We start from the raw sequence: 13,328 nt of genomic DNA, 5'->3' as shown, positions 1-13,328 counted from the left end.
CAATAACTGTATGAAATAATGGTTTGTCCTTGCAGGATTTTTGGCTGTCACTAATATTTTAGAGCAGAAGGGAAATATTAAAAATAATTCCACCAAGTATAATTGCATAGCTTCCATACTCAAACCATTCCCATGTTGATTTTTTTAGTGTTATTGAAGGAGAAAAATGTCAGCTATATTAAACAATTTCAATCCACAGATACCACGAAAGTCAAAAAGTGGTTTAAAGTTCACTATGCATCAGATAAAAAAAAAAAAACGCACACATTTTTAACAAACATGGCAGACCAAATAAACAGATGTCCAAATTAAACGTACAGATGTGAAAAGCAAATCCGTATGTATGGCCACGTCCTGTCTGTTTACAATAGTAGGGACAGGAACGAGGTTAGCCTGCCTTGAACAAAGCAATAATTAATTACTGCTGCTGACAATTACTCCCAACAGACTGAGATGACAGTAAAAGGGAACCTTAACCCTGGCACCTAAAGAAAGTTTCACTTACCCAGGAATTCCCCAAGCCCCCTGCAGCCGTCCTGTGCCCTCGCCGCTCCTCGGGTGTCCTCCAGTCTCCGCTGCGCGTTAGTTTCATTTTCGGCAGGCCACGTGTATTTTTCTCCGCCTTGCCGCCGTCAAGCACATCCTGCGCAGGTGCAGTACGTCTGCACAGGACGCGCTTGACGGCGGCAAAGCGGAGAAGAATACACGTGGCCAGCCGAAAACTAAAGCGCAGCGAGGACCGGAGGACACTCGAGGAGCGGCGAGGGCACAGGACGGCTGCAGGGGGCTTGGGGAATTCCTGGGTAAGTGAAACTTTTAAGGTGCCAGGGTTAAGGTTTCCTGTAAGCAAATTATGCTAAAATGCTTATGAATCTCCATGTTCTGGGCATTGTGCTGATGTCACCAACAAGAGGATAGATCCCATTCAGGCAAAATAAGCAGAGAGAAGTCTTAACAGTTAAAACATGCTACAAATAACATTTCCCTTAACATTTGCCTTTATACAAACATAAACTGAAAACTTTGTGAAAGCTTAGAGCAGGGTCACTGCGATGGTTACCTGAGCAGACCGCAGCAGTAGCAGCATAGATTACCAGCCCCCAGCATCCCATCTGTACGCCGGCATTGTAGTAATGGAGTTCTGTGGAGTTAGAGAGACCCTGAAAGAGAAACAGTCTGCATCAGGTTATACCAATAACAGAAAAAGTTACAGCCCCAAAAAATACAACAACATTTAACCTCCCTGGCGGTAACCCCGAGCTACACTCGGGGTAGCCGCAGCAGAGGATTTCTCTGCCCCAGGAGGGATTTTTTGAAGGAAAGTTGTAGCCTTTGTAGCTAGCTACTATTGTCCCCCAAGTCCCTCTGCTCTTTTTTGATTGCTCTGATCGCTGCCGTTATACATACACCCCCTCCCCCCCCCCCCCCCCCGGGTCCCGCGATGGTGCAGCCTCTCCAATCAGCTCCAGGCTTCGCTATGGGGAGGATCGGAATTGCGCATGACGTCAGATGTCAAGTCCGATCGTCGCTATAGCGACGACTGAAGCTCATTGGGGAGGCTGCAGCTCTCGCCAGATCGCGGCTGGGTAACGTATAATGGCGGCGATCGGGGGGATAAGAAGGGTGCGGGGAGACTTGGGGGACAATGGTAGCTAGCCTAAGCCTAGCAACAAAGGCTAAAGCAAATTTAATTCAAAAAATCCCACCCGCGGACGCAGCCTTAGAAACTGCTTACCGCCAGGGAGGTTAACAAGGCAAAATCTGACAGCAATCATGCGCAAGTTATACGTTTAATTTATGGAACTAAAACTATTAAATAAATCCTGATTGCTGCTGCAGCTATTCCTACAGGCTTTCCCCTTTCAGTAGAGATGAGGTCTTAAAACTTGCACTGGCTTCCTGTTAAAGGGAACCTAAACTGAGAGGGATATGGAGGTTTCCATGTAAACAATACCAGTTGCCTGGCAGTCCTGCTGATCTTTGGCTGCAGTAGTGGCTGAATCACACACCTGAAACAAGCATGCAGCTAATCCAGTCAGACTTCAGTCAGAGCACCTGATCTGCATGCTTGTTCAGGGGCTGTGGCTAAAAGTATTAGAGACACAGGATCAGCAGGAGAGTCAGGCAACTGGTATTATTTTTAAAGGAAAAATCCACATCCTTCTCAGTTTAGGTTCCCTTTAACTCTTAAAGGGAATCTGAAGTACGAAGGATATGGAAGCAGACATCTTTATCCTATTTTAAACAATGCACAATTCCTGGCTGTCCTGCTGATTCTCTGCCTCTAATACATCTAGCCATAGCCCCTGAACAAGCATGCAGCAGATCAGATGTTTCTGACAAAAATCTGACAAGATTAGCTGCCTGCTTGTTTCAGGTGTGCGATTCAGGCACTACCGAAGCCAGAGAGCTCAGCAGGGCTGCCAGGTAACTGGTATTGTTTAAAAGGAAATAAATATGGCAGCCTCCATATACTGCTCGCTTCAGGTTCCCTTTAAGCCCCGCCTCCTCTTCATATAGACCCGAGGTACACTGTAAACAGACATGCTGGGAAATCAGCCAGCCACTATTTTTGTTACTTTGTGTGTCGCACTGTTCAGCCTAACTGACCTGCCCAGGAGCTGAATCCAGTGAGGAGAGGAAATGAGCTATACTTCAGTGGCACATTTGGCCTATGCAACATGTATTCTGTCCACCTTGTTGCTTCTATAATCTGTTCGTATTTATCGATCCTGATTGCCATTTAAATTTTGCACCATTTACCTGTGAATTTCCCATTTACATGACTAAAGCACAAGAAATTAGAAACCGGTCCTTGAATTCAGAATACCACAGTGACAAATCACAGAACCTCCGGTGCAAAACGTGATCCACTCTCACTAATAAATAATAACGTTAACATTTGTGTATCGCTTTTCCCTGTCGGACTCAAAACACTTGAGAGCTGTAACCACCAAGGGCATTGCTCAGTAGAGCACTCAGAAACATTAGGAAGTCTTACCCAAAGACTACTTACTAAACAGGTGCCAGTTACAGCCGTAGATCCACTGTGTCAAAAATGGTGTCTTTAGCCAATACACTAGCCAGTCTCTCCACTCTCAAGACCTTGTCCCAATTCTATATCAACGGTACGTTCTTGGGACTGTGTAAAAGTGTACGGTTATGTTCAAATGCTAGCCTCAGAATAATTCCTCTAATGGTTGGTTTGCCTGGATAGTGTAATGGTTAAAAGGAACCAAGTGCCACTTTTTTCCTGGGTTCTAATAGCTATAAGGAGCTGCCATACCTTCCCCTCCTCCACCATCACCTTCTAGCTGCCCATTAATTTATATATTATTTATTTAAGTATTTATATGGCGCTGTACAGAGTACATTGTCTTGTCACTATCATTTATCAAGGGGAAGGTGTGAAGATAGCATCTGTGACTTCTCTAAACTCTTTGAAGCTGTGGGCCGTATGCAATTCTCTTTTTCACCTGAGTTTTCACCTAGGAGATAATTTTTAATCTTCGATTTTAAATAACTTTCCAACACTTTTCAACTATAAAAGTACCAAAAAGTAGGTGAAAAAGTACTAACAAAATTATTTTGAGTATTTTCTTGGTTTCTGGTGGCTTACAATGCATTTTATTGACAAGTTAAAAAATATCACCTAGGAGAAAACTCAGGTGAAAAAGTGAATTGCATATGGCCCTTAGTGTCCTATCTACCCATCCCCCTCTGCGGGTTGGGCAGGCCTTGGAAGTAGGCTAATAAAACCCTCTGCTAAACTTTTAAATGTAAAAAGATGACGTACAATTTAAGTTTTTTTTTTTTATTAAATGAACCACCTTGTTGGCATGCATGTTTATTGTGCTATTGAGAAGCTCTGGGTGCTAAAAATGGTGCTTGGTTTACTTTAAGGGCTCTGCCTCTGACACGGGAGAACACAAAACTCTCATTTTACCTCATCATTTACATTAAGGCTGGTTTCACAGTGGGACGTCAAAGTCCCACGTTACAGCAGCCAGTAACGCAGCCTAACTCACAGCACTGTAAAATCAATGTGCTGTTCACAGTGCCCACGTTGCATTACATTGTAACGCAGCACGTTTAAACAAAGTGCTGCATGCTGTACGTTATACTGGGCTAAGCAGCGTTAGACTGTTTGCACATGCTCCGTAATGTTGGAGGAGGAGGTCTCCCCTCCTCCTCCGCAGCCAGCCACATGGCTAATTAATATTTACTGCACTGTGGTGACTCGTGGTGGGGCTGGTAGTGTTGTCCGGATCATGAACGAACCGTTCATTTGATCCGGATCTTTTTTGTGAGTCGAATCATCCGGATCACCACAATGAAAGATTCGGTTCACAGGATGTCTGTCCGGAAGAAACAGGAACATACAGAATGTACAGTGCAGGGAAAGTCCTGTCCTGCTAGTCATTTCACCCAGTCTGCTTCACTAGTAAAATGATTCAAATGATTCGGTTCAAAGATCCGGATCTTTTCAATGATCCGATTCAAATGATCCGAATCCTTAAAAAGATCTGGACTTCCTATCACTACCTGGAGCGGCTGCTTTGAGAGCCGCATAACGCAGCTCAATCTGACATCCAACTTCAACACCACCAGGCGTTGCGTTAGGGGCACGTTATGCGACCATAACGTCCCCCAAAACGCAACGTCTTGGTGTGTAAGTAGCCTTAAGGGTTAAAACAAGCAGTATGCTTCTACCGCCTCCTTTTCCAAGGACGGAGGAGCAACAGATGATGGAAGGCATATATGAAGTCACCTAATTAGACTTAATTGCCCACAAACAAACCCTGAGTAATCCCTGGGAATTCTCAAACATGGCAGCCCTTTCTGGTATTTGAAGCCAGGAGCTGCTAAGATCCCTTTAACACTTTTACTGCCTACTAAGCGCGCCCTAGAGACTGCAGCACAAGCGCTTTGAGCCCGCCATGAGAAAAGCACAATATAAATGTGATTTGACTTTTCTTGTCTCCCTGTAACAACAAGGACCAGCCTAACATTGTTCTTGCTTTAACTTGACGAACCAAGTGGATGATATAATCCACTGCTGACCAATTGCATTCCAAAACACAAAGTGGGCGGTAGCCCGTTACATCACCCCCCCATGGAGGGAGTTGGAACTTCGGTTTACAATAATGCTTACCTTGGGATCGCCTTGAAAGATGACTTGACCCATAAAATCTGTATAGAACACTGCTTCGGCAATAATAGAGAACCAAGTCACCAAATGGCACACGCACAGGCGCATCAACTCCTTAGGCATCTTCAGCATGGAAAGCCAGAGCAACCTGACCGTTGTTTCAGTCTCTCCTTCCTCGCTCTCGGTATCGCCGCTGGAGTTGGTGGCTCCGCTCTGATTCCTATGCCTCTGCTTCTGACGCTGCCTCTTCTGCATGTCGTAGATATCATTCATGCTGCGGGAGGACTTGATGAGCAAGATGGCGTTGGCTCTCCGGAAGCGGTAGCAGTGGGAACCTACTTTGCCGTAGTAGGAGAAGGTGTAAGATGGTTGGCGGTAGAACATGTGCCTCCTCCGACGCATAGAGTTTGCAGTGCAGGACTGTTTCATTCCTATCCTGGTGTGGCCGTTCATGATGTCCTTCTGTAGTGCATCGCCGCCGTTTGGAACTTTGGCTTCGTTGATGTGGTTATCAAGCAGCATCTCTTGTTCTCTTTCGCTCTCTCTGATGAAGGCTGAAAGACGGTTGAATTTGGACTTCATAAGCTCCTGGCTGGTGCTGAGCGGAGTGTTCGGGTATGAACAGTCTTGGAAAATAGAAGGTTCGATATAATGAAGAAACTCGGTTTCATAATCTAATGTTGCATCGGGCATGTGCAAGACAGAATCACTTTTGCTCCTTACGATATCCACCTCCAGAAAGTCAAGGTTTAGCTCGTGTTCTGACTGGACCTCATCAGGATAGGTTGAGTAGGGCTCATCTTCGTTGATGACGTTCAGGCGAGACATGGGGACGAGTGTGCTGTTCAGTTTCCCGCTTGACATGGTGTCGGCTTCGTCATCCAGACGATCTTGCTGGGGGCTGTACTGATCTTCTTCAATGCTGAAGAGGTGGAGTCCGACGGACACAGTGAATATGATGGCAGCGAAGAAGAAGAGGACTTGTTGCTGAGATTTAAACAGAGATCCGAGAAAGGTCTGAGTCCAGTCCAGCCCACCAAGCATGTAGCCAATTGCTCCACCAAGACCTACAGAGAGACAGAGACAAACAATGTTGAATACCACGGTACAATAGCGCAATCAAAGGGGGGGGGGGGATTGTATTGATCATTCTCATTTCACACTCATCATATGAAACCTCTGCTACAGATCTAAACCGGTTTCCCCTGTAGTGAGAGGGACAAGGTGAACTCTGTTTATTTCCTTCTAAACAATACCAGTTGCCTGGCAGTCCTGCTGATCTTTCTGCCTTCACAGTGTCTGAAGCATACACCTGAAACAAGCATGCAGTGTGGTCAAAATTGAGAGCACCTCATCTGCATACTTGTTCTTATTCTGTAGCTTAACAACTCATAGTAGGACATTAAAAATGTATTCAGGATACCCATTTTTAAGTTAATTATCTTAGTTTCAGCATCAGAAACATTTCTTATACCTATATATTGCTTTATATTGATATATAATTCCACCCTCCCAGTGATGTTTAGGCTAAGCTATGAGGTCTTGCAGCCTTCTACCCCAGAGCACCCTGAGTGGAGTTTTCACATCTACTGCTACAGACGGACCCTAAGAAAACACTCGTATTTTTTTTTTTGTTTTACATACTAGCGCCTCTTTTCCATGGACATCTGAACTGCTTGTTTGCTGAGAAGTTAAGCATCCCCTCTGCCGCCCATGACTGCCATTCTGGGGCAATTTAAAATTGCAGCCTAATGGCAGTGGTAGTAAAACTGCACGTGTCAAGTGCTGACAGGTGGTGGTGTTACTGGGTGGCAGAGGAATGCAACATGTAGAGTCTGAGCGCAGCTGCGGCCGCAGTCAGGTCTGACTCCATGGGGGGGCACCTGTCTAGCGCCGGAGCGGAGCACTAACCAACAGTGCAGGAGAGCAGCTGACAGGCGGTGAATCTACCGCCTGTCAGCTGTCCGTGTGAAAGGGGCCTTATACTGACAATATGAAGCTCGTGTCCGTAAGAAAATCACACTGCCAGGAACACTTTTCTAAAACAAGAACTTCTGCAGACATGATGAGTAAACAGAGGAGCCTGCCAACAGGAAATTATACTGCAGCGAGGACAAAACACTAAAGAATGTTTATTCTCGTGTCATTTGCATGGCCAGACTGTGAAGTCACCCAGATGACATTCCGGGCTCTCGAGAGGTCACCGCTTAACACGGAGCTCGGCCACCTTTATCACTCACAGCAGTATGTTGGGTTTTTAGGTGAGAATGATTGATCCAAGGCATAAAAACATATCTGCTGCTCGTATTATAGCCTGGTCATTTCATGCTCGATTCTGACTTCCAGGTTCAGCAATATAAGCTGAACAGGTAATTTGGGTGCCGGAGAAGTTTTGGCACCGCCATACAGAGCCGGGACAAGGTCCTCCAGCACCCAAGGCTGAGACACCAAAGTGCGCCCCTCCATCCCTCCCACCCCAGCCGTCACACACTGATTGCTATTAGACTAGGAGGAGCTCCAGGGCCCCCAACACTTTCATCTCTAGTTATCGGGCTTGCAGTCACTGCTATATATCCCCTTTTCTTATTTCTATTTGCTTCAACCCCAATAGGGGAATAATAGCTGAGTGAGAGTTGTGCGCCCCCCTCCTATACTGCGCCCTGAGGCTGGAGCCTCTCTTGCCTATGCCTCGGCCCGGCCCTGCCGCCATAGAACCCATGTTAATAGCTGCAATTGCTGGCTATAACTGGAAATTAATGGGGCAGAGGTCCCCGATAAAATAGTGCAGGGATTGCTGTTGTGGGAGGAGGTAAGCGTAAAGGTGGCCACACACCATACAATTAAAAGATCCAATAATTTTGATCGGTTGTCCTGGAAAATTGTGAGCTTTTCTTTGTTTTCGATTGATAAATCCGATCGAATTTCCAGTTTTTTTTTTTATTTTTGGAGATTGGACATGTTTGAAATTTCAGACCAACTTGATCAAGAATTGTATGGTGTGTGATGGATTGTCAATTACTTGATGTACAGTTCCAATCAATTTTTTTCTGAGCTTTCAATGTATTCATGATTGGGAAAAATTTGAACATAGGTGTGTGGTACATTGGTCAGATTTGTGAATTGTTACAATCAGTCGGAAAAATTGATTGCTATTCTTTAATCAAACAGAGATTTAAAAAAATTGTATGGTGTGTGGCCTTCTTTAAGGTGGCCACACACACCATACAATTAAAAGATCCAATTTTACACCCATTCGATAAATACGATCGGTTGTCCAGAAAATCGAAAGCTTTTTTTTTCTATTTTTTTCGAGAATTCTGATCGACTTTCCCGTTTTTATTCGGTAAAAGAAGATTGGGAGAGTTGGATTTTTCTCATCAATTTTTATGAAAATTGAATGGTGTGTGGTAGATTGTCAATTACTTGATGTACAGACGCAAAACAATTGTTTCTGAGTTTTCAATCATTTCTTTTCATACGGTAATTGGGGAAAAATTGAACATATGTGGTACATTAGTCAGATATTTGAAGTGTTACAATCAGAAAAATCGATTGCAATTCTTGAATTGAAAAGATATTTGAAAAATTGTATGGTGTGTGGCCACCTTTAGGCATTGGCTGGGGATAGTCATTTGTGATTAGGCATCGGCAGAGTAGGTCGGTTAGGGTGAGGGTCCTTTTACACAGTTGCTGTCAGTTGTAACTGGAAGGCCAACTGATGTGCAGTCCAGTGTCCATGTTTCCCTATAGCCTCTTCTACACTATACACTGAAAAACTGAAGCTTTTTCACAATGCACTGCTATGGAGGAAAAAACAACGCGTTAAAGGAACGTCATCGATTAACACGTTTTTTAACCTGGGATTAAGAGAGTTCCTTCAGTGCTGGTAAATAATGATGTATACATTTCACTTGCTTATCTCTTGTTTACTGTATCAAATTCCTGTCACTCTAAACGGAGTCTGCTCTAATCTGATGGCTGAGTGAGCCATGAGGGGAGGGGGAATTCCTTCACAGTGCATCTGTTAACCCTGTCTGGCTGGCTGTGCATTGATGCAGACACCCCCTTTGAAAATGATTTGTTCCAATAGAGCTAAATTCTACAAACAATGAATTAAATCTTTTGCCTCTGATATTTAACATGAACAGTAGGAAAATGTTTACACAGCTACTTAGACATTGTAGAACACTTGGTTTGATAGTGTAAAAGGGCCCTTAGACACTGAATGGGAGGAGGGGGGTGTCGGTTGATGTTAGGCATATGCGGTGGAGAGTCAGGTAGGGTTACGCATTGGCACCCTTTTTACATGTACACGATATAAGCCCCACTGTCCCATGACTGCTCAGATTGTTCACAAAGAGACTATGGGGTGGATGAGATAACTGAAACGCTACCAGAATTTAGAGTTTGCAGTTTTCAGCTGGGATGAAATATAACCCTCTATTCAATACAATGGTTTTAATTAGACCTTGCTACTGTTGTATGAAAAGTACTGGAAACATCTCTTCTATGAGGCGCTAAATTCACTGCACATTGATTGCTGTGTTTGTTGTCCCCGTTTTATTGCCTGAAGAAGTGGGTCTGTTCCCACGAAACGCGTTGCAGATTTTGGGGTACTATTGAATAAATTTATTCGTTTGATTTGATGACAGACCTTGGTGTCTACTTATTGAGGGGAAGTCCACCACTTTCCCTCCCGGCAATTTTTAACAATTTTATATTAATTTTATTCTGCTGGCGCCTCTGATCACCTACCAGTATACTTGAGTCCACCCCAGGTGGAGGGGTGACCCGACCCCATTTTTTCTGATCTACAGAGAGCGACTTCTTAATCCTGAGTGAGGACAGGTCTAATCTCCTCACCTGCATGTACAGTGGTTGCCTGTGTGGTAACCCATGTTTGTGAGTATAACCATCTCACTTATTCATTTCCCTTCGCATCTCTGACATACTACACCATATTGGGCTCTCGATTTCTCTCTTTTCAACATCTCCTATGCTATGCTCAGCGGCACCAAAGTACAGCTTGCATTGTTGTTGAAAGAGCCAGTAAGAAAATCCCCCCAGATCTGATAATCGTTTTTCTGATCAATTTTCCGCCAGAAACGCGAATGAAAATCAGATTGGACCTGATGGAAATAATCGATTTGAATATTAATCTGACGGAAAATTGCATAGTGTGTACCAGGCGTTACTACCTTGACCTGACTCGTATACAATTTTGTTTAAAAGCTCACCTGTAGAGCGAGGTATATGGACGCTGCCAGATTTATTTCCTTTTTAACAATACCAGTTGCCTGGCTGTCCTGTTGATCTTTCATGCATCCGTAGTATGTGGATCAGACACCTGAAATAAGCATGCACTTAAACGAGCCACACTTCAGTCAGAGCACCTGATCTGCATGCTTGTTCAGGGGCTGTGGCTAAAAGCATTAGGAGGTAGAAGATCAGCAGGACAGCCCAGCAATCTGCATTGTTTAAAAGGAAATAACCGTTAGGCTCCATATCCCTCTCACTTCAGCTGTGCTTTAAGCATTTGACGTGGTGGCTATAACATACCCACGATCACCCCACGCTGCAGATGGTACATTCGCTTTCTTCCATTCTAGCTCCATATAACTTTGTTGCTGTTTTATTCAGTTTATACTGCAGATAGACCAGTGTTCTCCCCAGGCTCTTTTAGCCGGGTGCTGCACCCGGCTAGTTTTGGTGACCACCCGGCTGTCACCGGCTCTCCTCCTCCTATGCTGTAAGCAGACTTGTGCAGAAAAGCATCGGCCCTGCATTCTCTCATCTAGCCCCACCAGGCTACTTTTTCATGCCACTCGGCTGGAAACAAATTCTGGGGAGAACACTGTAGACCTACAATAAGGGAGTGACGTACCAGCTGAGAAGGCGTGGATGTTAAGTGCCATGTCCTGCTCTTCATTGTCTGCCACGTCCAGCAGATACGCTCGGATCGGCCCTTCTGTAGCATCGGCACAAAAGTCTAAGACTACAACTCCCAGCACCGTCAGAACGATGCCGATAGGCTGTTTATCCGGAATATCGCCAATGGCCAAACCTGTAAAAGAAGACAACAGATGTTTACTGCAGCCAATCACAGCCCTCTCTGCAAGATAACATGTGGCTAAACAGACTCCACTTTGCTGCAAACGCTTTTAACTAAACCATATCTGTATTTACCGCAAGAACAAAAAAACAAACTTTAAACTTTTTAAAAAATCCTTCCAATACATGAACTAGCTGCATTTCACAGACATGCCCATTTTTATCCTGGCGTTTTACATAACCTTCCCCCTGAACCTCTTCATCTGCTTTACAGGAAGTCGCTGCCTTGCATGGCCGACAGCTGTTACTGACATGGAAGTGATTACTCCCAAGTGCGGTGTATGATGTTACATCCTCACGCATTGCGGTAAAAACAGCCAAGTTGCAGCTCCCATTTCCAATACCCCCCCACCTCCCTCCTGGTACAGCAATTCGGAGTAGTGATATGTTCACCCCCTATTAATCACCCCACCTCCACCACCACAATATCAGAGGGAAGCCTATAGAATAGCTTTAGATTAATTGATCACGGCACCCTGCACCAATCCTCTCCTCTCCAGCTGACCCTTCTTAGCCACATATGTTAACCTTTAAACAAATCTGTGCGATTCCCTGCACACCTGGCAGTGATTGCAGTGGTGGCTATCAGGTGCCTGGGCAAGAAGCCTGGCCCTCCTTATCCTTCATCCATAGTCATTGTTCCCCCAGTATTACACCACTGCTACCCTGTCCCATTCAGCCATATGCTGGCCTCTGCACCAATGGAGAGGCTGGATTGGGGGTAGGTGGGGGAAGGGGCTTGTGAAGTCCGACTCCTATTCCATGACATCTAACCACTGCAGGAGCAGCTATAACTCTATGCAGCCTTGTTCTTTAAAAGACCTGCAGAGGGCGGTAAAGCTGCACATAAGTTACCCTTACCCGGCAGTGCACAATAACAACGCAAAGAAAAAGCCCCAGTTCAACTTATCTGGGGCTTCTACCAGCCCCCTACAGCCATCCTGTGCCAAAGTCGTCACTAAGTGATGCTCCACTTCCCTGCAGTACCCCTCTTTCAGCTGGGCCACTGCACATACACGGCCCTGGCAATGCGCATCCTCGATCACATATTAATAATTTAGGACATTAAGCTAGGACTATGGTAGGATTAGATTGTGAGCTCCTCTGAGGACAGTCAGTGACATGACTATGTACTCTGTAATGTGCTGCAGAAGAGGTCAGTGCTATATAAATACACAACAATAATATGGTAGCACATTAGACTAGGACTATGTCAGGATTAGAGTGTGAGCGCCTCTGAGGATATCCAGTGACATGGTTATGTACTCTGCAAAGTACTGGAAACAATCTCAGTCCCATATAAATACAGAATAATAATAATATGGTAGGACATTAGGCTATTGTAGGATTAGATTGTGAGCTCCTCTGTGGACAGTCAGTGACATGACTATGTACTTTATTTTATGTACCCCATGTTTTTTTCTTACTTTGTACAGCACCACGGAATATGTTGGCGCTTTATAAATCAATAATAATAATAATAATAATACTCTGTAATGTGCTGTAGAGGATCTCAGTCCCATATAAATACAGAATAATAATAATAATGATAATATTGTAGCAGGGCTGTGGAGTCGGAGTCGGAGTCGTGGAGTCGGAGTCGTGGAGTCGGGCAATTTTGGGTGCCTGGAGTCGGAGTCGGAAAAAATGCACCGACTCCGACTCCTAATGAATTTGTAACTGTAATTAAAATAGAAAATATGATAAAATGTTCTATTTCTCAGATAATAGTCATTAAAAATAATGTATATATACAGTATATATACAGTAATAGCTATGCTTAGTCCACAAAAATGAAATAAACCAATCAAAATTAGTTACTTGTGCTGCTTCAATAAAGCAGTCCCCGTATTTTTAAGGTCAGATATACATATCTGATTGTGACTGTATATATGATGTGTACACAGGAATCTCTTATATATACTAAATAACAACTATGCTGTAAGAATAAAGCCTGATGTGTAGCTGTGTCACTAATAGAGATGGTCAACGAGATGGAAATAATTCTGCATTGATGCTGATTTATGCAAATGTATGCACTCCCTTTGCTGATGAAATCAAATAA

At 44.3% G+C, this 13,328-nt stretch overlaps 1 protein-coding gene across 2 annotated transcripts in view; it reads right to left on the bottom strand.

Moving 5' to 3' along the window:
* Positions 1-13,328, bottom strand: part of SLC45A4 (solute carrier family 45 member 4) — a 192,058-nt gene that overhangs the window by 9,173 nt on the left and 169,557 nt on the right. For both annotated transcript variants that reach the window (XM_068238089.1, XM_068238090.1), the window contains exons 4-6: positions 11,037-11,216; positions 5,156-6,219; positions 1,061-1,160 (exon numbers count right to left, since the gene is read on the bottom strand). In XM_068238089.1, coding sequence (XP_068094190.1) covers positions 1,061-1,160; positions 5,156-6,219; positions 11,037-11,216 — 1,344 coding nt within the window. The remainder of the gene's footprint in view (positions 1-1,060; positions 1,161-5,155; positions 6,220-11,036; positions 11,217-13,328) is intronic.

The sequence above is a fragment of the Hyperolius riggenbachi genome, chromosome 5 (genome assembly GCF_040937935.1).
Source record: "Hyperolius riggenbachi isolate aHypRig1 chromosome 5, aHypRig1.pri, whole genome shotgun sequence".
NCBI lineage: Eukaryota > Metazoa > Chordata > Amphibia > Anura > Hyperoliidae > Hyperolius > Hyperolius riggenbachi.
The sequence above is the reverse complement of the archived record's forward strand: the minus strand, read 5'-3'. Positions and strand labels throughout refer to the sequence as shown.